The 27,219-nt window shown below is 43.8% G+C and overlaps 1 protein-coding gene across 2 annotated transcripts in view; it reads left to right on the top strand.

Annotated features, from left to right (window-relative positions):
- The window catches only part of LOC128744180 (polyhomeotic-proximal chromatin protein-like), an 80,718-nt gene that overhangs the window by 37,587 nt on the left and 15,912 nt on the right, over positions 1-27,219 (top strand). Inside the window, exons 2-7 of one of the 2 annotated variants that reach the window (XM_053841001.1) lie at positions 19,282-20,047; positions 20,180-20,482; positions 20,547-20,940; positions 21,007-21,541; positions 21,611-21,776; positions 21,836-23,168. In XM_053841001.1, coding sequence (XP_053696976.1) covers positions 19,282-20,047; positions 20,180-20,482; positions 20,547-20,940; positions 21,007-21,541; positions 21,611-21,776; positions 21,836-23,168 — 3,497 coding nt within the window. Of the gene's footprint in view, positions 1-19,281; positions 20,483-20,546; positions 20,941-21,006; positions 21,542-21,610; positions 21,777-21,835; positions 23,169-27,219 lie in introns of both variants that reach the window. The other variant, XM_053841000.1, reaches the window with a different exon arrangement.

Here is a 27,219-nt window from a genome sequence, read left to right on the forward strand (position 1 = left end):
AAATGTTATTTTGCAAAATTTCTGAAGGTTATGCAAGTTTTCCCGGCTGCAGAATAACAACAATGCGTTGCGTGAGTTATTTTCATTTTATGAATGACGGAAATTAAAACGATTAGTCGATATTTTCTTCTTCGTCACACAAAAAAACGTTGAAAATTTGGTTGCTAGGAATTGTTTAATAAAAAAAAGCATTTAAATAGATCTCAGCTCACTTTGATTGATCGCGTATGAGAGGCAACAAACTAAAATATTAGGGAATAACTAATTTTGCATTATATGTCATAAAAATCGCTGATATTTTCAATTATTTGTTTAGGATACGACGGGAATAGGCAATTACGACGAAGCAGCAACATACCCTAGATTTTATAGAATCTCAACCAGACAGAAAAAGAGCGAAAGACTAGAGGTAGCATCAATTTGTTTTTGAAAAAATTCTGCTTTTGAGTTTTTCAATGGGCGCCTTATCAAAATATAAATTTTTCCGACCATCCCGCCATGTTAGAATTCCAGAAACAACGGGCATTAGTAGCGTAGCAGAATTCCGCATCTTGTTTGCCTCTTGCTACCGAACCAAACAATGAAGCTCCCCAGGAAAGAATCGACGGATGGCGGCAGCTCCGTAGATGGTCAAAATTCCATCTAAAAGAGTATCGGTACAAAAACAGTTTTCCATTTTTTTATTCTTCATATTTCCGTTGCTTTCTTCCGCTCGGAGATCGGGACCAGGTATTCCTGCTATTCGTACCATTTTTCACTAGCAGTCAGGGAAAAATGCAAAAAAAACGGCAGCAGCAGCGCAGGTTCCATTCTCAGTCTCGCATGCAATATTTTTCCTGTCCTGGCTACCACCGACCGGCGCGCCGCGCCGTCGTCGAAGTAAGAGACCCTATCGTGAACCCTCTTCACGGAGCGAAGCCAAAGAACAAGGTGTAAGCCTCTTCCTTTCAGCTTTTTGATTATTTCACCTTCCTCCGGCTTGTGGATGGTGAGGCGGTCGTCACACTCTGCGCCGCGCAGTCGCGGTGCTCCTCCGGAAGGCGCGGTGTGCCTCCCGTTCGAAACCGGACGATGGCTGCGGCGCGAGTGTGTGGAACGTCGTCGTCGGGTGTAGGCTGCCAGCACTTGAGAGTCCGGACCAATCGAAAACCAGTTTGTTGCTGCTTTTGCCTATACATTTTGTTTCGTCTTGTTTTCGCTTGTTCGGAGCAATTTAAACGTTTTAATAATAAGGCTAAAGCTTGCTGGATGCGCAGGCTGCCCACTAGCAACCGACGGGCAGGAGAGATGGAAAAGGATCGCTTCGAGACACCTTTTTATTTGGCCTGTCCGTATCGTGGGGAGTGAAGCGAGAAAGAGCGCAAGAAGCTTACAAATGCTGAAGTTGGTCGCTGTAGTGTCGATGACGGGGAGGATGATAATGATGATGATGATGAGGATGATGATGATGATGATGATGATGGTTGAAGATAGCTATTATAGGTTATGATGAAACCATACAATTAAACGAGAAACGAAACCCCGAAGGAATCGACCAAGATATCGCGACGCCTCTTGTGCGGTGGAAGAACGGGTTTCGTCGGGTTCTCACAATGTGCTTCTTTTTTCCGTTCGCGGTCAACTATTCTGCACCACAGCTTATTTGCGCAGGAGGCGACCACTCAGGCGGTGTTTTACGATGTGATGCTCAAATTGGATTGAATCGGATGCTGTCATCATTCATAATTTTAATAATCAAAATGAAGGGATGAAAATGGAGAATTTTATTAGCTACATTATTAATTTTATTGAACGAGTACTAGTAATGTTTTATGACTTTCAGAATTTTTGGAACCTACTTTGAATCTGATATCTTACAGTATCTTACGGTGAGGACTCACATTTTATATAGCGTAGCGATGAGTACGCGTACTCATACCTACCTACCGATGATATGTGACTTTGCAGTCTTCAAACAAGCATAACCGCTAGTTTTAAGCGTGAAAATAGACAGCACAACTGTCGTAAAAGAGATGATTTATATTTGCGAGATGTGAGGCACTGCCTTTTCGACTGGTACATCCACTGGCAAAAACAGACAGTAGACACTAAAATAAAAACTACTTCGATATACGCCGAGAGCAAGCAGCAAATCCTTGACCAGCGGCAAACTGAAAGGATCCACTGACCAGTGGCGAGCGGTGAACCGACCATCATATCGTCGGGCCCCCGTATCGAGAGCGGGCAAGACCATCAATCATTTTAATGGTTCTTCGTGAGCAAAATGGTTTTCTCGCACACTTGGGCTAATGAAAGCAGCGATCGTCTGGGAATTTCCTGAGAATTGGGACGAAAAGGTGATTTATTTTCTCGAGACGATCCAGCAGAGCAGAGCAGAGCTGCCATGATGCCTGTTCGATTGTGCTTCCATGTTTGCAATGTTGTTCTAAGCTACATTGTTGCATACAAGGTCAGCTTTTCTAGACAGTAGGCAATTTGTCAACACGTTTGATGCCTCCAAATGACACATAACTGATATTTCACCAACTAACTGTCTAGTGATGGTTTGCCCATGAGTGTCCTACTTCGAGTTTCGACTCGAGTGAACTCTGCTCATGTTTATTATTATGCGCATATCTGTGAAGATCGCATTAACCCTCTGGTACCCGAATTTTTTGTCAGTTAACATGTTTTTTTTTTAATTTAGCTCGAAATAAATATTTTAAATTACCGTAATAAATCAAACTGTGTCTTTGATTAGACAGATCAGACTGTAATGAGAAGATATGCAAAGCCATGGGTTTATACCGTATTTAGACATTACCCTTCTTTATCGACAGACTTCGCAGCCGGCTGTTAGAGTACAGGAAAATTACGGGGCCAGTGCAACAATCCTACTGACTCTAACTAGCAAGCACCGCCTAGCCGAGATTCGAACATACGACGACTGGCTTGTTAGACCAGCATCGTACCTCGAAGCTAGCTGGGCGGTAATGAGAAGATATGAGTAAATGTTAAAATACATGGAAGTAGTATCTATGACTTATAAGGATTTTTAGAGATTTCCTGCCCGCCAAAAGGCGGCGTCTTTTTAATGCATGGATTTGTCTCTTTTACTGTATGAACCTCGACACTATGACCAGCATTTTGATCGATTATGATATCGTCTAATTATTTTTTCTGTACGCCGCACTTCGTTGTTTGTATTATCGTACTCTAGGTACGATGGTGGGTGGAACGCTCAAACTCTTGAGTATAAGGGACGATTCAAATATGAGGTCCACCAAATTTCTGCTTTTTAGGCCCCTCCCTCCCCCCTCTGTCCGATTGTGTCACAAAACTCAACCTGCCCCCCCCCTTTGGACGTCACACAAACTCGAAATAAAAATGAAAAGCGTGTTGAAAGTAAAAAGTGGTTTATAAAAATAGCTTAACCTTTTATGAATTAGTGGATGATAAAAAAAATAGAAGATGACAATTAATAACAAATAATAACTGCGAACAAGGTCTCTAACAACATTCAATTGCAAATTGTTACAAATCAATGAAGAAATGAAGCTTTGGTTTCAATTGAAGTAGCACGGCTCCGCTTCAAAACAAGCTTCAATCTGCGTCGGCGAAGCAGGTTTCACTACATTGTGAATCCCTAAGCGTCTTTAAAGCTTGATGCTTCCTTATCGACACAGACTTCGCAATCGGTTATTAGAGTGCAGACCAATTACGGGGCTAGTGCAATGATCCTAGTGCTAGTGCAATGACCGCACAGCTAGCTTCGAGGTACGATGCTGGTCTAACAATCCAGTCGTTATATGTTCGAATCATGGCTGGGCGGTGTTGCAAGAGCCAGTAGGATCGTTGCACTAGCCCCGAAATCGGTAAAGAAGGGTCAAATCTTAAAGACGTTTAAACCCAAGATTTTTTTTATGTCGATATTATGTTTTTTTTCGTTTCTATTTAATAGCTTCCTGATATTCATATAATTTCTACAGGAAATAGTTAAGACTGCAGGGATAAAATTAGATATGACACTATCAAGTAGAAGGGTGCGGCGGTAGTTTAATTGCATAAAACACTCGGGTAATAACCCGAGAGTATGGGTTGGAGTCGCGCCTACCATTGTACGACCCAATATATTTTGGCCTCATATCGAAATTTCCCAGTTTCATCCTGTTTATTATTCTTCTCATCAAACGCTCCTACACTTTATAAAAAATATCAAAAAATAATCAAGAAAACCAACAGAATAAAAATAAAAATCGTGCTAAAAATAAAAAAATATTAAAATGTTTTGCCACATCACACAGTGGTTAGGGTTCAAGCAACAATTTGAGTTTTATTGCACGCATATAATGGTATTTTTGACCATAATTAATAAGAGTGTAATAATAAGAGTGTAATAAAACCTATGATGTTACTGGGGGGTTGCTAGTCGGTAACATAAATTCTCATAAATTTCCTTAAAAAAATAAGAGCTCTAAAGCCTACAAACATTCATTTTTTGCAAATGTTTTATGCTTAGTTTTTAAAAATTATAAACTCTATTGGAATCCCTCTTCTTTTCCTTTAATTAGCACAGCACGCGGTTTCCTAAGGCATGTCGTCCCTAATAGTAATGAAAAGTTGTTCGAATGATCCCAGTGGGTGACCTTTGGATTTTACTGAGCCTGTATCCTCATACAAAATAATCCAAGGCAGTAAGATCCGATGATAGAGCAGGTCATTCTTGTGTTGTAAAAGGAGTAAATCCAGACGACACCACTCTTGTGTGGCTTTTGATAAACGAGATGAAGTAGCATCCTGTCCAAAGCAATAGTTTTCATCGGAGATGAATTTCGTAGCATATAATGGCAAAGGGTTTATCAAAAAATGTTCTGTGCCAAACCAGATGTTGGAATTCAATGACCGTTAACTTTGCTTTGTAAATATTAATAAGCATTGTTGGTTGCACCTCCAGTTAGCCTCGGGTATGATGCAGACCTAATAAACCAGTCGTCGTATGTTCGAATCTCGGTTAGGCGGTGCTGTTATAGAGTCAGTAGGATCGTTGCCACTAGCTCCGTAATTGTCCTGTACTTTAATAACCGGCTGCGAAGTCTGTCGATAAGGAAGAGACAAGTTATTAAGGACGCCTATACCCATGGCTATTTTTAATGTCTACAACGCACTCTCAATGAGTACAATTCAATTTTAAAAATTCCAATTCCTTTGTGTTCCCCAGATTGTTTTACATAAGAATCACTCATCACCACGACGTGACCCGGCTGATCCCGAGACATAGCGTTTTAAATCAAGCAACCCCCAACATTTCCTGTAAAATCATGAGTAAAATTGCGTCTTCTTGAAGAAGTGACTCTCTATGCAATGTAAAGATATGTTGCACTATCGTGGAAGCAGGTATCCCCCCGTTAATCCGACAGCCAGTAATCCGACGACTCGATAATCCGGATTTCGCTAATCGGGAAAATTCCGAATTGAAAAGCATTCTACTTTGCTTCTTCCAATCGAACAATGCCTTCGTTGGAGGTCCACATTTGAGTTAAGTTATTACTTATTCCAACTAAATGGAAATGGAAAATGGTTCTCCTTATAACTGCGTTCCATTTTGTCAGGAGTTCGATTTTTTTATCAGTCCTTTCAATAGACTAATGTTCTTGCACTAATTTCTAAGCCGACCAAGAATACAAAAGTATTTTACTAATTAAATTGAGCGTTACTTGGTATAACACAACTTTATTGCGTATTGATGACAAATCTTTTCGGAAATTTCCTGGGTTGTTTACGTCTGGAAACAACACGACATTTCAAACCCCCTTATGACATTAGTTTGACTTTAATATTTTTTGAAACGGTGGTTCTACAATTGATGGAGGGACGGTAGGGGAAAGTAATGAAAACTTTTTGGAGTGGAGGAGAAAGTGCCGAAAGGTGTGGGGGGGGGGGGTTATTGGTAGACACGCTTAACAAGTAGTCGTTGTGACTCCTACCTTTTGTCCAATGCTGGAAGGTGCATGGGTTGAACCAAGCTATAATCTAAGATTATAATGGGATTAGAATCCACAACATCCGCCAGGGCATGTGGCTCGCTGTACCTATGAACCGCAGAGGCGCTGGACAAAGGGAGACTGCGCAACCCCCTTGTTAAAGTAGTGACGTATGTGGTTGGGCTATTTTTAGGCACAAACTGTGCCTCTTCCTCCGTCAACTGCAGAAACCACCGACCGAGAAGTTTTAATCTAACTTGTTTTTACTGTCAGGACGACGACACTATGCAGGCCCTTACGCCTTGCAAGATACTGCGCGTGACGCTGTTCGTCTGTCAGCGTGTTAGCCGCGATTCTCAGCGCGGGTTTTCGGAGAACCCCCTCATCTTTCCTTGGATCTTGGAAGTCTAATACCTTGTTTTGTTTTATTCTCCAATTGTATCATTTTACATTCGCATCACACACCTCTCGCGGCATGTTTCTATCGCACTAATCGAGTAGATAACACAGTCTATCTTCTAGGCGGTACAAAAAAGGGGCAGTCATACAAAAATAATTTCGTCATCCCTTTAAGATTAGCCCACACAATTGTGTAGGCGAAAGCTTTAGGTAAAATAACTATATAAAATCATTCACGTGACCGACAAAGTAGCAAAGTTGCGAAACATTAGCTTAAAACTTACACATCATATTCATATTCTAATAGTTAGATACGTTATAAGATAAGCAGTTGTTGCATAGTATCATTTTTCTTCAGTTTACGCCATGACCGCGTATAGAGCCATAAACAAGTAAATCAAAAGATTGAATTTTTGTTCTTAACACTTTCAAATGCAGCTTCCGATCCTTAGTTTCACTTAGTTTCAGCTTGCTATCCCGATAGTATGGTGGGCGCTCACGAAAATGTTTGAGAGCGCTGTAATATGGTCGATTTAGCCAGTTTCAACGTCTGCGAATTTTAAACTTTGTCAGATCTTGCAAATTTTGGTTGCCCAAAATCAATTTTCGGTTCGCCGCTTCCATCAAGTGTAACTTCTTTAAATAGGGATAAAATTAATCGTGAAGAACTTTTTAGCACTGAAAGAGGAAACATTTTTAAACAAACTGCTGTCAAAACATTCCAGATCCGACCACTATAGAAGCGCTGTAGTAAATTAAACGGTGCGTCCAGATATTGAATGATTCGAGCTTTACCGTCGCGGGGCTGTTTTTGATATGCGGGGCTACTTTGGACAAATTAAATTTATAATTATTTCCAATTTAATTTATATTCAAACCCTCTTTATCATATTTAAGCGTTCGAAAACAATTACTTACTTAATTGGCCTAACGTCTTACGACAAGGCCTGCGCAGGTCTCCAGTTTCGCGGGCTCGCTCCACCTGGTCTTGCCACCTCGCTCGCTGTGTCCCTCTTCGTCTTGTTGTTCCTACCGGATTCGATGCGAAAACCATTTATGCAGAATAGTTGTCCAGTATTCTAGCAACATGTCCTGCCTACCGTACCCGTTCAGTTTTAACCACTTTCTGAATACTTGGTTTGCCGTAGAGACGCGCGAGCTCGTGGTTCATAATTCGCCTCCATACACCGTTCTCTTGCACTTCGCCAAAGATGGTTCTTAGTACCCGCCGTTCGAAAATTCCGAGTGCTCGAGGGTCCTCTTCTAGCAGTGTCCACGTTTCGTGCTCGTAGAGGACAACCGGTCTAATTAGCGTTTTGTACAGTGTGCACTTTGTACGGGGGCTCAAATTGATCGACCGCAAGTGTTTGTGGAGTTCGTTGAAGGTCCGACTTCCGCTGATAATACGCCTTTTAATCTCATGGCTGGTATTGTTGGCCTCTGTTGCCAGTGAGCCAAGGTATCGAACTCGTCGACTACCTCGAACTCATCCCGTCGATTACCACGGTACTGCTGAAGCGGGCCCTGTCGCACTCGGTCTCGCCCGCCAGTATATACTTCGTTTTAGACGTATTTATCTTCAATCCAATCTTCTCTGCTTCGCGTTTTAGTCTGGTCTATTGATCTTCCACCGCCTCAAATGTTCTGCCGACAGCATCCACGTCGTCAGCAAAGCAGATAAATTGACTGGATTTATTGAAAATCGTGCTCTGCATTTCGATCGCCGCTCGTCTTATAACACCTTCAAGCGCAATGTTAAATAGCAGGCAGGAAAGACCATCTCCTTGTCGAAGTCCCTTGCGAGATTCGAATGGGTCCGACAATCCACCCGAGATTCTCACACAGCACTGGATCCAATCCATCGTAGCCATGATAAGGCTAGTAAGCTTACCCGGAAAGCCGTTTTCATCCAAAATTTTCCATAGCTCTTGTCGGTTTACGCTATCATATGCGGCTTTGAAATCGATGAACAGGTGGTGCGTGGGGACTCGGAATTCGCGGCACTTCTGGAGGATCTGCCGCAGGGTGAAGATTTGGTCTGTTGTAGACCGACCTTGCATGAAGCCGGCCTGGTAACTTCCCACAAATCTATTGGCTATTGGCGATAGTCGATGAAGGAGGACTTGGGACAGCACTTTGTAAGCGGCAATCAGGATAGTGATCGCTCGGTAGCTATCACAAAGTCACAATTCAGCTTACCGCCTTTCTTGTAGATAGGGCAGATAACCCCGTATTTCCACTTCTCCAGTAGTAGTTCCGTATCTCAAATCTTGACAATCAGTTGATGCAGACAACCGGCCAACTTGTCCAAGCCTATTTTAATAAGTTCCGCTCTAATGCCATCGTTTCCCGTTGCTTTGTTGTTCCTTAGCCGATGGATGGCTTCTTAACCTTATCGATGGGGGTGGTCACTTCCTCCGCTATGATGGTCTTCCGCTTGCACGCCATTCAGGTGTTGAGAGTTCGTTTCGTTGAGTCCCTGATAGAATTTGCGTGTGTCGTGAAAGCGGTACAGCTGCTCAAGTTCTTCGCACTCCTTCTCCTCTGGATGGCGCTTCTTCTCCTTGAAGAATCGGGTTTGCTGTCTCCGCTTCGGTCTGTATCGCTTCACATTCTGACGGGTGGTTCTATGCAGCATTTGTACCCGCGTTGCGTTCTTCTCAGCCAATATCTGCTGGCATTCCTCGTCAAACCATTCATTAGGTCGATTCGATGCCACACGGTTTAGGACGTTGTCCGCTACGCTGTTAATGGCTGTTTTCATGGCATTCCAACAGTCCACAAGCCAACTCAAGACGGGCTTCATCCAGTTCACCCTCTTCCGGTAGCGCGGTTTTCAGAGATAACGCGTAGTAGTACACATCAGCCAGCCGTTTACCAGCCTCGAAAACAATTATATTTCAAAAAAAAAAAGAAAAACAGGTACAAAGTGGTTTGGAATTATCGAAAATTAAGAGTGCTCCCTGGAAAAAGGGTTTCGCTCGATGGAATTTCTAAACGTGAGACAAAACTTGCATCTACCGACAAATGTGTAAAACGCCCAAAATGGTCGCGTTGTACATTCAAGTTAAATCGCAGAAAACGCGGTCATTAACTATTGCGTAAAAAATGAGTAAATTTGAGTAAAGGCTGGTGTCTTTGGAAAAATTTATTGATACAAAATAGTGCATCTTCTACACTATTGGGGTGACGTGAATCCACCTATTGGAATGATACAAACATAACATTCGAGATAAATAATACTGGGAAACCCTTTGTTGGAACTAAATCGAAATTGAAAGCCTGTAAAGCTGGATGGTATGTACCAATCCAAACAGGAGGCCCATCCGTTACCGCAGATTTGATAAAAGAGGAACTCGCACCAGGAACGGCACAGCATGCACCCATACACGTGTTCCCGTTCCTGTTCCCGAGATTGCACAGGAAGCAGCACATTGCCAGCCCCACCGGGTTTCCCCCCGAGCTTAGCAGCTCTCGCAAAAGTTGAAAGGCTTCAGTCCAGCGGCGTTCGATTTCAGTGCATGTGCCTTGAATGAGCCCGTATAATTGGTAGGTAGATAGGTAGGTACATGTGCAGCAACTGCCTCAACAGAATTTACAGTGCTGCTGCTGCTGCTGGTGCTGGTTAACAGGAAATTGTGAGCACGAAAATTCCATGTAAATCAAGCAAAACCACCCGAACATCGAACCCTCGCACAGTCGCCAGCGAGCGACATAGGCTGTGATTGTCAGTTGCGTATGATTTTCTGTTCCACCCCCAAATGTACCAATTTGGAGTGGAACGGGATTGTGGGTGATAACATTCTTTTGCTTTGTGGTACGGTATTTGCAAAAGTTAGATTGGATTCTTTGCAAAGATTGGGATTGGCAATGTTTCGTTTTCAAAAAATGACTTGGAACAAATCTTTATTTTTTTCCGAGAAAAGTAAGTTGGGAGATTTCCTCCTTTGTTCTGATTGAGTTGTTCACAATCGCAAAACGGTCCCAAGTGGATAAACAGTCGTACAGGCATGAGACACTATTATGCGAAAGTGGATATTTGTTTGGTCCACTAAAGCCGGGCACGTACGATGCAAGAGGAAGTGCGATTCAGCTTGCAGCTCACTTTTCCTTGCTGATTTCCCATTCACAAAGCTAACAAGACTCACAAGCGTAAAGTGGAAAACAGAAGCAAAAAAAGTGATTGAATAGATGACTGTATTTTTTCCACTTTTTATGTGACATCTAAGCCGATTTTCTGCAACAAAAAAGTACATCTAGAAAGAATATACACTTACACTTAATTTTGAGCACTGAATTCTCAGAATAAATTTGGGTTTCGAAAAACCTTGAGTTTGGTGGAGCGATGAGGAGCTGCTTCATCGTACCAAAACAATTTTAAACTATAGCTCTCAATCCAAAAGTATCCAGTAGCCAAAAGCCAACATCTCCCATGCAACATTCTGCGAGAACCTTTTAATTTTCCCACTTTAACCCACATTTCATCCGGGAGTACAACAGCCCCCTAGAAAGCTATTAGCAATCAAATCCGGCCTGCAAAACGAGTGGAAAAAAGCGATAATATAGGATTACTGATGCATTAGGTAGCGCATCCACACATGTACCATGAAGGAGAGAGTAAACCCAGAGCAGCAGCAGCAGCAGCGAGACAAGAACGGGTGCAGTCAAAAAAAAAGTCCCAAGAGATGTTATTACTGGCGAGCGAAAAAAAAACTAGTCCCGTTAGAGCAGAAATTTTGGCCAAAACTTGCTGCGACAGCTCCAGAACCAGCAAAGGGGACGGACTACAAGGACCAAGGCCTGTGTCGTGTGCCATCTGTGTTTTCTCCAACCAACAACGAACGCGCCACGCAGCAGTACCACCGACCGGCCGCCCGGCCGGCTGCACCGAGGACGAGTTTTCCGGTCACCTCTGACCTCCCGTAAGAGAAAGCCCGCAAGCGGGAGGGATGAAGCCGAGGCGGAATAGGGAGAAAGAAATGAGAATGAACAGTCGCTTCCTGGCCCACCAGGTTCGGGTAACCGGCGACTGCCAAATAAAGGGGTTAGCCAATTTTTTTTGGCCGATGTTTGCTTGTGCTATCCCGTCTAACCCGTTCCTGTTTGAAAGGGGTGTCAGTCGTCGTTGGCGGTGATGTGGGATAGTTTTTTTTTGTTGCTCTGAAGACGGTTATACCGTGTTAAGCCAGTTACAGCTTCATTGCACCTTTTACTGCTGCAAGTTTCGTTCGTTCGTAGCATTTTGCTATTGGCAAGGGATTTCAAAGTTTTTAGAAAATCTGACGAATTAGCAAAACAACGAAGTTTGGTTAATTGACATTGTTTATCTTACGAAGACAGATAGAAAAAGACATTAGCAACAGTTTTTTGTGGAAATCATAATAAAGCAACTTGAACCTTCAATTGATTGGCACCGATTCTTACTAAATTTAAAAAAAGAATATCTATAGTTAGAAGGCCCTACGTCTTATGAGAAACCCTGCATAACGTAATTCCTCTATCTAATTCAGTCCATGGCAGCTGATCTCCAATTTCTCGGGCACCCAGTGCTTACCAGATCTTGCTCCATCTGGTCTTTTCATCTGGCTCGCTGTACTCCTCTTCGTCTTGCTCCTTCTGGAATTGATACGAAAATCATTTTTGCAGGATAGTTGTCCGGCATTCTAGCAGCATGTCCTGCCCAACGAATCCGTCCAGCTTAACCACTTTCTGTACGTATTTATTTTCAACCCAATCTTATGATGTCTTCAAGCGCAATATTGAATAATAGGCTGGAAAGACCATTTGCTTGTCGAAGTCCCAGAAGATACGAATGGATCCGGCAGTCCACAAATAGTCCTGGATCCTATCAATCTTAGCTATGATGCGTCTAGTAAGGTTATCTGAAAAGCCGTTTTCGTTCAGCATTTTACATAGCTATTGTCGGTGTACATTATCATATGCGGCTTTGAAATCAATGAGCCGGTGATGCGTGGGGACTCGCAATTCGCGAAGATTTGATCCGTCGTAGACCGATCTTCCATGAAGCCGGCCTAATAACTTCCCATGAATCTATTGGCTACTGGCGATAGTCAACGGAAGATGATTTGTGAAAACGCTTTGTAGGTGACATTCAGGATAGTGATTGTTCTGTAGTTGTCACAATTCAGCTTATAGCCTTTTATATAGATAGAGGCTATATAACCCCGTTCTTCGGTCCGTCCTCCAGTAGTTGTTCCATAACCCAAATCTTCACAATCATATAAATAGCTGGGCAACTTCTTCGGATCCATTTTGATAAGTACGATTGATTCCGATGATATCGACGTTATCCACAAAAACCAAGAAGCATGAGGGTTTTCGTGATGATTCGTGATTCGCTCCTTTGAGAGTGAATCCCGTTGCCTTAGTTCATCCAACATCACGAAAGTTTTGTCGGAATACCATTTTCTAGCATTATCTGCTACAGCTCATTTCGTTTGATTGAATCGAACGCCACCTTGAAGTCCACAAGCAGATGATGAGTCTGCAAGTTGCATTCCCGAAACATGTCTAGTAACTGACGCAGGGTAAACAGCTGATCCATCATGGAGCGACCCTCACGAAAATCAGTATGATACTCACCGACGAAGGCCTCCGCTAACGGTCTTAGTTCACAGTTCAAGGTTCGGGAAAGCACCTTATAGGCAGAATTGAGCAAGGTAATGCCTAGATACCTTTTACACTCGAGTTGTTGTCTTTTTTTAAATAACATAGCATAACATATTCATTAATTTAAACATAGTCATGTATTGAACGAATAGAATACGACTCCAAACGCTTAACCTTATATGTGTACAAAAAATTCCTACGGTATACCTTGGGGTCAATTTAACCCCAAAATTTAAATTACTATATCGCAGCGAAATCTTGACGCATTTTCAGATAGTTTAGAATTTTTTCCTGGTGGGAATAATAAGTAATTATTTACTAGATGGGACAATCAAAACTCATTTTTTTCAAAATTTCTCAGAATAGAACATTTCTCTCAGTCGATAGTGTAGCATGAAGACCATCGATCTTAATATTTAACTCAAAAACGTGGAAAAATCATATGGGACTAACTTGCGATTATGGGCAGTTGAATAAATGATAAATATAAAAAAATCAGACTAAAACAAGATGCAAACCATGCTTCTGGGGGTGGCGAAAACAGGATCTTGGGGGTCGAAAATTGATGCCTCAACATGGATCACAAGTTTTACGTTCACATTGAAAACGTAGCAAAAATGTTTCTGTTTCTGTCTTGCTAAAAACAGCTCATCGATATGAAACTATAAAGGGTATCCCACATCAAATTGCATCACCGTAAAACCGCTGTAGAAAATTACCTACTTGACCGATCCTTTTCAAACTTTCAGACAATAAAATATAATAATCTTTTGGCATATTTATTTCATCGATTTATTTCTTCAATGAACACCTCAATGACGGAGTCGCAGAAGGAAGCGGAACGGAAATTAACCTAGGAGCGCCCATGGAAGATAGTAATGTCCTAGCACCTGATCTCCAAGAAGTCAAACGAGAAATAGGGCAGCTGATGACCAATAAAGCCGTTCGGAAGGACTGCCTACCGGCAGAGCTTTTTAAACATGGCGGAGAAACGCTAGTAAAGGTTCTACACTGGGTTATTTCGAGGCTTTGGGAGGCGGAAAAGCTACCGGAGGAATGGATGGAAGGAGTGGTTTGTCCCATCTACAAAAAGGGTAATCGGCTAGACTGCTGCAACTATCGCGGTATTACGCTGGTAAACGCCGCCTACAAGGTACTCTCCAAGATCCTGTTACGCCGGATGTCACCGATAGCACAAGGTTTCGTAGGGAATTATCAGGTGGCTTTCATGGGGGCTCGCGCAATTACGGACCAAATTTTTACTATCCGACAGATCTTGCAGAAATGTCGGGAGTACAACGTGCCTACGCTTCACATCTTTATTGATTTCAAAGCAGCATACGATACAGTCGATCGAGACAAGCTATGGCAGATAATGCACGAACACGGTTTTCCGGACAAACTGATGTGACTGATCAGAGCTACATTGGATCGAGTGATGCATTTCGTACGCATCTCTGGGACACTCTCGAGTCCCTTCGAGACGCGATGAGGGTTGAGACAAGGTGACGGTCTATCCTGCATGCTGTTCAACATCGCTTTTGATGGGGTGATCCGACGAGCGGGCATCGAAACGAGAGGCACGATTTTTACCAAGGGTAGCCAACTTCTAGGCTTTGCAGATGACTTCGATATCATAGCCAGGAACTTTGCGACGGCGGCAATCTATGCCAGATTGAAAGCGGAGTCTAGGAGAATTGGGTTAAAAATAAATGCGCCGAAGACCTAATACATGAAAGGAAGAGGATCAAAGGAAACAAACGCGCGTCTCCCACGGACGGTAACCGTTGACGGCGACGAACTAGAAGTGGTAGAGGAGTTCGTGTATTTGGGACCGCTGGTGACCGCGGACAACAACGTGTAAACACGAACGGCACATTCCGTTTGCCACATGAGCAGATCGCTTGCCAAATCATGTATTGCTTGACAAACTTTGACAGTTTCTGCTTTCTTACTTCCTCCGGAACATCACCCTTCTGCTGGGCGGTGAGGAACAGCAGCCCCGAAAGCTGCAGGAAGTCCGCCTTGACGTAATGAGGCTTCGCCAGCCTGTGGGTGTACAGCTTCCGGGCCAGTGACTTTCCCTCCGTATTTTGCCGTTCGTCACGATTTGGAGCCTTCTGCACTTTGTACGTATGCTGTCTCTCCCGGTCCTTGGCTCTCTGAACGAAAGACTCGGACATTCTTTTTGGCCACATCCCTGACCGAAGCATTGGGAATCCGCTTAAACGCTTTCCGCGATTCGCTTGTGATCCTGATCACTAATAGAACATCCATTCTGATTGCATTTCTCCTTCCGTTCGATGCTCAGAGTTTCGTAGTAACAGAGAATCACACGGTTCACCGTTGACCACACGATTCCGAGTTGTTCTCCGATGTCCCGATGAGAGGGTTAAGGATTTTCCAGGTGCTTGCGTAACATCAATTCGCGACGTCGCTTTTCGGGTGACGCCATTTTTTCCAATTTTCGAAATACTGACAGCGATAAAAATATAGTGTAAACAGCACACTCTAAACTACTTCTACCTAAGTTTTCAAGAGAATACACCCAATGGGTAATTTTCTACAGTGTTTTTTCTGTGATGCAATCTGATTTGGGGCACCTTACGACCTCAATTGGACTTCAAATCGCACTTGAAATTGAAACTCAACTTGAATTTAATATCGTTTGAATTTGAAAGCGGAGGTGACATTGGAATTCAATTAGACTCGGAATTAGACATAAAATGGGACATTAAATTGGACTAAATTGGAAATGGAACGTAACATTGGACCTAAAATTAGACATAAAATAAATTTGAAATCGGAGGTGAAATTTGGAGGTTAGTTTATGCTCGGAATTGGACTTAAAATGGGACATCAAATTGGACATTAAATCGGACTTACATTGGACTTTGATATTGAACTGCAAATTTGATTTGAAATTAAACTTGCAATTGGACAAGAAACTGGATCTCACTGGAACTTGAATTGTAATTGGTCTTAAAATCGGACATTAAATTGCTACTAGAAACTGGACCTGAAATCGAAGGTGAAATTGGAACTAAAGTAGGCTACAAATTGGTTTTACAATGGGACATTGAAATTCGACTTCACATTACACTTGAAATTAGACTCGGAATCGGACTTAAAATGGGATATTAAATTGGACAGGAAATCGGACTTACATTGGACTTTGAAATTGAACTTGAAATTTGATTTGAAATTAGACTGGGAATTGGACATGCAATTGAACTTTATATTGGAATCTCGGAAATTTGCTTCAAAATGGGACATTGGAATATTACATCAACTGAACTTTTAATTGCACTTGAAACTCAACTTGAATTTGACCTTAAAATTGGACATCAAAAATCAAATTGGGCTTGAGATTGGGTCTGAAATCGGAAGTGACATAGGAAATAAATACGGCTTGGAATTGGATATAAAATGGGACAATGAATTGGTTTTGTAACTGGACTCAAAATGGCACATGAAATTGGACTTCACTGGGAGTTGAAATTGGACTTGAAATCGATGATAAAATTAAAATTTAACTTGACTAGAAGTTTGTTATAAAATGGGACACTGAAGTTGGCCCTCAATTGAATTTTAAATTTTATTTGAAACTAAAAATCGAACATTAAATTGCACTAGAAACTGGACCTGAAATCGGAGGTGAAATTGGAACTAAAGTAGACTACAAATTGGCTTTATTGGCTTTCGACTTCAATGAAATTAGACTCGGAATTGGACACAAAATGGGACATTAAATTGAACATGAAATCGGACCTGGGGTCAGTCCCGGCGTAGTGGTTAGCTCTCACGCCTCTCACGCCGAGGACCTGGGTTCAAATCCCAACCCCGCAGAAGTCACGAATGACCCAAGCTAGTTAAAGTGACTATAATCTAACAAAAAAAAAAAAAAAATCGGACCTAAATTGGACTTTGAAATTGAGCTTGAAATTTGATTTGAAATTAGACTGGGAATTGGACATGAAATTGGACTTTATATTGAACCTCTCTGGGATTTGAAATTGGACGTGAAATTCAAATTAAATTAGACTAGAAATTTGCTCGGACCTAAATTGGACTTGAAATTTGATTTGAAATTAGACTGGGAATTGGACTTTATATTGGGCTTCAATGGGACTTGCAATTGGACTTGGAATCAGTGGCGAAATTGAAATCAAATTAGACTTGACTCTGACTTTAAAATGGGACATTAAATTGGACAATTCAATTTCAAGAACTTGTGATTGGGCATGAATATTGACTTCAATTTAAACTTCAAAGCGTAAAATTGGACTTGAGGCTATACCTATTTTTACGCAATTAATTTTTTTATCACTGAATAATAGTGCTAGGTTATGGAATTGACAACGCCGAACTTCCCGGTTGCATAGTGAGAAATTACTTTGTTACACATTAAATTTGTTATAGAAGGTGGGGCACGTGCCTCAGTGTGCACGCCTGTGCTTGATACGGGGAGGGAAGGAACTAGGTACCCTTAAAAGAGTGTTAAGAGGAGATAGCTGGGCAAAGCAGCAGAAGTGTCACACAATGAAACCAATCTACTTGAATTGAGACGCATGTAAGTTGTCCTAAAGTAATGATTGATGGTTTTAAACTTTTGTAAGAGATGCGTAATTTAAAACCTTTGTATTGTACTAATGAACCAATTGGAAAAACCTACATGCCCATAATTCTGAGGACGTATATAATTTACCTGTGTTTTTTAAGCTTTCATTAAACCTTCACTTCCCAGGAGGCGCTCTTCCTTGTAGCCTTACATTCTCACCACCTAGAATATGGCCGCACTGACTGGTTGCCGTTTGCTCTCAGTGTCATAATGGAAAAGGATGATACCGTAATTAACGTATTTATTACATTTACTCCGTCTCCGACGATCCGTCCCGTCCATCTCTGTCACTATACAAACCCTGTCGGAGCAGGTGCCGCCATCTGTAAAAGGCGTCTCGATTTAATCGACTTCAGAGCACCACCGACCGCCGCACCCTTCCGTATCCTTCCGGTACTCGATCGAAGTGAAGTGCGGTGTAAAAAAAGCGATAACAAACTCCTTCTCTCCCGCGCACTCAAGCAACGTAAAAGGATGTTGGACCCATGTATAAGGAAATTGAAAACTTATCCCTTTAAATTAAAATTCACAATATTTGCCCTGCGCTCAACCACCATCCATCCTGCCTTCCCGTCTGTTTGTTTGCCCGCTGTCGGGAGGCCAAACCAAACCAACACATCGAGCCTCGGGGACATACTTTTTCGTTTGTGAAGCGCTCTGGCGTGCATCCGTTCCATTTCCGTGCGTTCAGAGCGACTGCCTACGGTCCTACGGATGAAGAAAGCTGGGGGAGTTTGTTTGCAATCTCGAAAAGCGACAAATGGCAAAATTTCACTAACATTGCTGTTACCTTCACTGTCCTACTACAGTGCGGACTGCGTGTGTGCGTCGTCTCTCACCCACCAATAAAGACAGGCGAGGGTTCTGTCTGAGCAACATTTGGGCAAAAAAGTAGGAGAAAATGCTATTAGGAATTAAGGTCCCGTTAGGGTTCACCCCGCAAAGCTCTCGCACCGTCTGAATGTGACAGGATAAATCCGGAACCGGAGAAAAGGGAATCAAAAATTTAGGGTGGATTTTGCGCGCACATGTTCCTTCCGCTGCTGTCGTCGCTCGCAGTGGACGTTCGAAAAACGCATAAACGTGTGTGCGTGTCCCTACTGTGAGTGTAGTCGAGTTCTATCTACCCCGTCCCGTCTATGAAGCAGTGACTAATCAAGTAAGAGCAAACGAACGAACGGATGGTTTCGATTCAGCTACTGGCCGGTCTGTGCGCCTGGTAGAAAGTCCATAAATCTTGACGAATCTATAAATTTGGTTTTATTGCCCTCCGGGTGGCTTTACTGCTTGCTCTGCCGGCGCGGCGCTTCGGCGTATGCGGCGTGCCTCCCCCCAGTCTGGGTACAGGATGGCAAAAGCGCACGCTTTCTCCCGCGTACGTCTCCTTGCCTGGTAACGGCTTGCTACCTAGATCATTCCCCTCGGCCTCGGCTCGCCGCCGGAGTGATGCTGTGTATTCGTAGAAAAAAGGAAACTTTTACCAATTGGTTGGGACAGCGGGTCTGTTTGCTGATCAGAGGAAAGCTCTTTTTCTCGTCTTTAAGAACCGATATTAAATGGATGGAAATCGTTTCGTTATTTGTACATTAAGTAATAAAAATATCACTGATTATAATAGATCATTGAACAGTTATTTTAACACTCTTTTTTGCTTTTTCTCATACGTTTCAGATCGGAACACTATAATAATCTGCAGAAGCAAGAAGAGGAAAAACTTAATAACAACAATAACAACAATAATCTACACCAGGCGGCTGCCCATCAACATCATAATCATCATCAGCCTCTGCACGCTAGTTCGCAAAATCAGCAGCAGCATCTTCAGCAGAGTCCGCATCCGTTGAAAGACAACTCCAACATTCAGCAGCGCCAGTCGTCCGTGGTGAAGATCGAACTTTTGCGCAACCCCCAACCGGAAGCGCAACAAGGCGGAGCCAGACTAATCAAAACCGGCGCCCAATCGCCAGCAGCAGCATCGACGGCTCCCACGCAGCTGTCGCCTCACACAACCCCAACCAGCGGCAGTCCTTCGACGGTTTCTCATCTCCGCTCGATCCGTCCATTTCCGGCGTCTACGGCCAGCAGTTCGAACAGTTCCACTACAACCACTTCCAGCGGTACATCCACTGCCACAGCCGCCGGCGAACGGCCCCTGAAGTGTTTGGAGACTCTCGCCCAAAAGGCCGGAATCACTTTTGACGAGAAGTACGACCTTCCCAACCCTACGCTGGAGAAGTCACAGAGCCCGGCGCAGGTGGCACAGCAATCGTCGGTGCCCCTGCAGCTGTCCCAGGAGCAGCTGTTTCAGCAGTTCCAACAGTTCCAGCAGGCCTACGCCGGTGCTACGATTCAGGTTAAGCAGGAGTTCAACCCGCAGCAGCAACAGCAAACGAATGCCGGCGGTGGCCTGGACCAGCAACAACAACATCAACAACAGGTGCAACAAATGCAGGTCCTAGAGGCCAGTGGTGGGGCTCCCGCCCAGAGTCCTCACCACGCGCAAAACGCTCAAACTCTGCAACAACAGCAGCAACAGTCGGCAACTATTAACACAATGTCCCCCCTTCAGGCAATGGCCGCTGGTCAACAACTCTCCGCCGATTGGCAACACGGCCGCGTCCAAGTGCTCCAACAGCCCATTCAAAACCAATGGCAACATCTCTACGGTTCCCAGCAGCTCGTTCTTCATCCCAGCATTGGAGGCCAACAGCAGATTCAACTGATTGCCGCCTCGAAACCATTTCAGGGAACACCCCAGATGTTGACCACTCAGGGCAAGCAGGTAATCGGAGCTGGAGCCGGCAATTTCAGCGGAGCCTACGCCCTGCCAACTATACCCTCGAGCCAATCGCAAACGCTGCTATTCAGTCCCGTAAGTGTTTTATGTCCATCCCATAATGTAAATCAAAACTAAGCCTCTTTTTGTTTGTCCGCAGGACGTTCAGAAGCAACTGACAGTAGCTGCTGCGGCCGCCGGTCAAAAGGTTCAGCTACAGAAGATCGGTACCAGCATTTCGGCAGCCGGTCAGCAGCAGAATGTCGCAACCCTCACCCAGCAGCAAGCAGCTGCCGGTCAACAGTGCGTACAGGTTTCGCAAGCGACAATGCCAGCAGCTCAGTTGCTCAGTCCGCTGCAGCAGCAAGGAGCCCAGCAGATGCAATTTACAGCACCTTGGCAGATGGGTCAACTGTGGACCGCCAACGGTCTCCAGCCGCAGATCCTAGCTTCCAATCCAATCATTTTCCGCGGAACTGGTCCCGATGGAAGCAGCAATATGTACATTCAGCCTCAACAAGCACTGCAGCAAGCTGCCGCTCAGGCGCATAATCGTAAGTTGTTTTTAGATCAATTTCAACCTGTCAATTGGCTAACTAATTTATTATATTTTTCTTCAGAAACTCTAACACTGCCATGCACAATAGCGCAGCAGCCTCAACAAGCACAACAGCAGCAACAACAACAACAACAACAGCAGCAGCAACAACAACAACAAGTTCAACAGCAGCAACAGCAAACTCAGCAGGCGCAGCAAGCCCAAGCCAACCAACAACAGCAGCAGCAACAGCAGCAACAACAACAGCAACAGCAGCAAACCACGCCACACGTTCAACAGCAGCAGGTTAATGTAGCAAACCAACAGCAAAACACTGCCCAGGCAACAATTCAGCAGAAAACGGCAGGCCATTTGGCTCCGAAAACAGTTCAGCGACCACAGATATTGCCCCAGGGAGCATCGCCAATTCGCCCGTCTGCGTCCACCCAAACGGTCCAGGCTCAACAGAATTTACTCGCCAAAGGAGGCAAGATTCGTACCAAACAGCAACCGGTACGTCCCTCCGGACCGGTGATTAAAACGGCCGATTTAGCCTCGGCGCAGGCCAAAATTGGCCAACAGCAGCAGATGCAGCAGGTGGTAACCACCGGTGGAAAGTAAGTTTGCCGAGACCCAGCTTTGCCAGTCACGAATGGTTTGTAACTTTAACGATTTTTTTCTTCCAGAATGGTTCTGATGAATACTGGAGGTCAAATCAATCAGACATCCGTACTGAACATTCAACCGATGCTAACCACCGATAAGCAGCAACAGTTGCACTTGCAGCAGCAAATCAAAAATGCTCAGCAACAACCACAACAGCAGCAACAGCAATTGCTATTACAGCAACAGGTATTGTACAGCAACCATCTAATTATATTTCAGCTCGACTTATTTCCTTCTTTCAACAGGCAATTCAGCAACTGCAACAGCAGCATGCTTTGCAGCAACAACAGCAGCAGCAACAGCAACAGCAGCAAACCCAACAGCAGCAGATCCAACAGCTTCAGCAGCAATTCCTTCAGCACTCGGGTCCACAAAATCAAGCCAACCAGTTGGTGGCTGGTGCTACTGCTCCCTCTGGCCAACAGGCTCAACTGATTCAAACTTCTGCTGGTCCCCAGCAGGGAAACATACTGCAACAGTTTGTCTTTCAGCAGCAAGCTCAGCCCAATCAGTCTGGTATTTCCATGATCAACGTAACTTCCTCTGATTCTATTCTGCAACACCAGCAGCAGCAACAACAACAACAACAGCAGCAGCAACAACAGCAACAACAACACCAACAACAGCACCCACAGCACCAGCAACAACAGAATCAAACCATGACCGCCAAGGGTCCCGCCCAGATGATCATCACCAGCCAGCTGCCACAGGTTGGAGACCGTACCAGCATTGCCCAGTCGCAAACGTTGCAAATCGAGCGAACCATTCTGCCGGTGGTTTCGATTGCCGGAATGACCTCCGCACCGATTGTTGTTTCCAGCAATGGAACAACCATTTCTCCCATCCACCAGCAGCAGGGACAAGCAGCGCAGCTGCAAGCAAATCAACAAAATGCCGCACAGCTGGCCGCAGGTCCAGCACAGCAAACATCGCAAATTCTCGTTTCTACCATCCCATCCTCGGTTCATCAGCAGCATCAACAGCAAAATGCGCAAAATCCGATTGTGGCGATGACCTCTCTGTCGGCGGCAATGATGGCCGTCAGTTCGATCACTGCCACACCGGTGTCGTCCAGTATGATCACAACGAGCTCTGTCGCAGCAACCAACCACACACCGGTGGTTTCCACTTCCATTACGACCATGCCAACGACGAAGGAAAGTGCCGATCTCAAGGCAGCCAGCGTTGCTATGCTTCAGTTGCAACATCTCTCCACCCCCCAGAAGCAAATACAGCATCAACAGATGCTGGAAAGTATGAATGCTGCTGCAGCAGCTGCAGCGGCGGCAGCCGCTTCCGTATCCAGTGCAGGGCCAATGCAATCCATCGGTGGTTCGCCAAGCCAAATTAGCAATAGTTCCGGAGGCGGTACCACGCTGACGGTCACCATGCAACGAGCGGCCTCGATGACGCCCACCCAGTCCGGCAGCAGCAGCGGAAACCGTTCCAACGCTGGAACACCGAATGCGGTCGAACAGAAGTCATCGCTGGGACACCATACACCGACCAAGATGATCGGCGTGACAATGGCCGACACGACGGCCAAAGATCGATCGGTGGCCGATGGCACGGCGAAAGGTGAGTTTGGTTTTGAATCTTTTGATACACATTTTTGATTGCTTTTTGACCTTATATTTGTATACTTTCTTCGCTATTATTCTGACGACGGTCCATTATTGATCCATTGCGCCGAGCGTAGCACAGTTCTCCAGTATTTTTGGTCCTAGAAAACCGTCCTCCAAACTTTTAGAAAATCACCTGAACGTATATCTACTTCAACCGGCCACATCCTTTTTGAGCGGGACCTGCATCCTTTGCGTTCGAAGTCGATGACTTCTTTTTGATTCTCTATTGAAGATAGATTGGCTGCCAAATTGAAACACGTAAAGCTTTGTGATGATGGCAGGGCATTTTTCAAAATTGTCCTACAAAATGAACGTTTTACATGAGCATATTTAATGGATTTATGAATAAAATCAACATTCGAAGTACCCGAAGTGTTCTAGTTTTGTCCAAAAGTATAAGGAAAATTTTGAACATCGCTTATCCAAGGCAATGTTGAATAACATGTTTGAATGGTCTTACCCGGTAGTTTCAGGTTTGATTTGACACCATTCAGCGTCGTAGGAATCGGCTTAATCAGCTCGTCGGAAAACCAACCTAATTTCGTTTCGTTTTTTGCTTGATTAAATCGTACGCCGCCTTGAAATCCCGGAGTTGTACCCCAGGAACTTATCTAGAACTTTTGGTAGAGTAAACAGTTCCTACACCGTGGACCGATCCTCTTTAATGCCAGTTTGATATACCGTGAAAGCACCAGTCGCCGCGCATGTATAAGTCACCGCATATTTGCAAATTGAGATTAATACACTCAAATGAATGCAAGTCATTTTGTTGTGAGTTTATAACAAAAGAAATGTATGGATAGAATTGGGAACTTCGATCTTATTTTGATGAAATTAACGAGAATATCACCTAGTGTGCGGCGACTGTTGCTTTCACGGTACGTTGTGAATAAGACTCCATCAATGAATTGAGTAATGTTATGTCCCGATAATTCCAACAATCGAGACTATGTCCCTTCTTGTAGGGCTGTTAAGGTCATCCTACTAGTCATCCGGGTCCGGCATTTGTTTTTCTATCCAGATTTTTTGAATGATCTCGCACTCGGTAAATCACTTCGTACGTAGCTGGTTGTTTCGCTTCGGCACTCCATCTTTTAATATGGTACCAATCGCAGGATCTTTGTTATTCGTGAACCCTAGGAGCATGTGATATTTCGTGAAGATAGTACCGCTACTCTGCACGACTGTCCTTCGAATAGCTCCTTCCAATGCAATGTTGAATAGCAAATTCGATAGTCCGCTACCGTGCTTCAAACCATCTTACGTCACAAATGAGTCCGATGTTTCGCCTGCGACTTTGACGCTTGATTTTGAACCATTACCGGGTAGCACGTATCAGCCTAGTCAGTTTTGTTGGAAAACCATGTTCAATCATAATCCGCCACAACTCATTTCGATTAATTGAATCGTACGCCGTCCTGAAATCTACAAACAAATGGTGAGTTTGCAAGTTGAACTCCCGGAATTTATCACGGATTTGTCGCAAAGTGAACGTTTGGTCCGTCGTGGACCGTCCGTCTCGAGTAATGCCCCGATAATTGCTGCTTTCGAGTCGTTAGCCGGTTTTTGTAAATAGTACATGACACCTTTCTACTTACTGCTTTAACCTCGTCCCAAGTTGGTGGCTTCACTGCTTGTCCGTCATCCTCAATCGTTATACTACTTCTGTTGACAGATCCATCTTGTTCATCATTCAACAGCACATCGAAATGTTGTTTCCAACGCTTGGCCACATCCGATCTTTTAGTAATTAGGTTCCCCTCCTTGTCGCTGCACATAACAGAAGTTGGCACGGTCCGGTTTCTGATTCCGTTGATCATTTGAAAGAAGCTTCTCGAATCGTTCCTCTCCAACCAATTCTCCCACTCCGCAAGAACGCGATCCCAGTGCTGACGTTTCTTACGACGGTGAAGACTTCGCGTAACTTTTCAAAATGACCTAAGTAACATTAAGAGACTCTCTTTGGCGTCACTCTCTTCTGATTATTATGGGGACATGAATGCATTCCAACAAAAAATTTCCTCACGTTTAGCTAGATAATGACGTTAGCAACCGATTCATGCAAAGCTGGTGTTTTAAAGTGCATTTTCATTACCGTGTGGGAGGTGAAAGAGAAGAGGCACGAAGAGAATCTCTCATTGTTACTTAGGTCCTTTTGAGAAGTTACGCGACTTAGTCTTTTGCCAGCCCTAGCATCCTGGTATCTCTCTCTGCTCTGACGTCTCAGATTTGCAGCCAATATGTGACTTCTGGCTCGATTCTTCTCGTCAGTTCCCCGCTGACTCTCTGCGTCAAAGCACTCACTGGAAGCGGCTACAGCAGTAATACCCAACACTTCTCGCATTGTAGTACTGATCCAATTGTGGATGTGTTTCCACTGTTCGCTCAGGTTCCCTTCAAATTGTTCATCGATTCGCTCATCAGTTTTTCGAGAGTACTCTGCAGTAACTTCTTCCGCCAATAACGGCCGAATACTCAGTCGTATCTAGCTCGTTAGTCTCGTTTTATAGACGTTGGGCACGAATCTTGCTTACTACGAGATAGTGGCCCTAGTCGACGTTTGGTCAAAGAATTTGCCCTTGATACCCAATACGCATAGACGGTCATTAGTGGACCTGCACCTAATTATACGTCGAATCCATACACTGCTCTATTGCCGCCTCTGCAGAAGATGTCATACTTCAATGTCGTCCCCACAATAAAGCTCATACAAATAGAACAATCTATAATTTGGAACTGGAGTGTCTCAGAAAACCCCATTAATGACTGCATTGCAGCATTTTTTTTTCAGCTTTAAGTTTCACAGTGTTACATCATTGCATTTCTCTGGTTCTGATAAAATATCGAACTTTTTTTTATAGAACCCATCATACCCTGCACAGTTGAAGATGCGAATGAATCAGCATGTGTCTTCCATTTTGAACGTATTTCTTTAGCACTGTTGATTGTTTTCCCGCTTCGCCGAAGGCGTTGATTGACAATTGGCTTAAATTTTTCAATGGGTCAATCCAGGCAATTTGGAGGGTTCATCACTTTTGGCACGAAATCGACATCATTAGCTGTATACCTACCACTATAGCACCACTTTAGAGCAGGCTTCATTTTGGTTTTTTTTCTCAGTAGATGCTCATTTGACTATTTACTGCGCCCCAACGATACAGAATTCGAAAAAGTAGTGTAGAAGACAATTGTAGAGATAATTAGCAAAGCAAAGCCTAGGTGCTACATTCCGTTATCGAAACTTGACCTTCTGTTTTTATACGACAGACTTCGCAGCCAGCTGTTAGAGTACAGGACAATTGCAGGGCCAGTTGCTACGATCCTATTGACTTTAACAGCCTCTCCCAGCCAAGATTCGAACATACGACGACTGGCTTATTAGGCCAGCGTCATACCTCGAAGCCAACTGGGAGGCTCAGAGATAAGGCGTAGAGATAATTATTATCTACAATATTGCTGAAGAAAGTATAGTTTTATCTTTTGTATTTACGGCGTTATGGAGCTGATAATACCCCGTTGGTAGCCAAAAGAGCGCTCTTTTTGTTACCAACTCATGTCAGGGTATCAGTTCCATAGCGTCGTAAATACAAAAGATAAAGCTATACGTTTTTCAACAATATTGTAGATAATAATTGACTCTACAATTGTCCTTTACACTACTTGTTCGAATACTGTTTCGCTGAGGCCCTGCAATCAAATAAGCATTTACTGAGCAAAAAAGCTGCTTTAGAGTAGTAACAGCTAGCTAAATCAGGCCAGAATACAACGTCACCCTTATGTTTACGAATGAATGGCAAAGTCAGTTTCTTCAAGCATTCTTTCATGTGTAAACTTCATGTCACTGTTGAGGAAGTGATAAAAGGCTCAGTCTTCAGTCCACAGCTGCATATTCCTTGCCAGATCATGGCCTACTTTGCAGATTTATCAGCAAACACGAACTTATACCAGCCTGGCATTTCGCCACGCTTAGTTGCAATGTAAAATTTTTGACCGGAAAGTTGCTT

This window comes from Sabethes cyaneus, chromosome 3 (assembly GCF_943734655.1).
Source record: "Sabethes cyaneus chromosome 3, idSabCyanKW18_F2, whole genome shotgun sequence".
NCBI classification, from domain to species: domain Eukaryota; kingdom Metazoa; phylum Arthropoda; class Insecta; order Diptera; family Culicidae; genus Sabethes; species Sabethes cyaneus.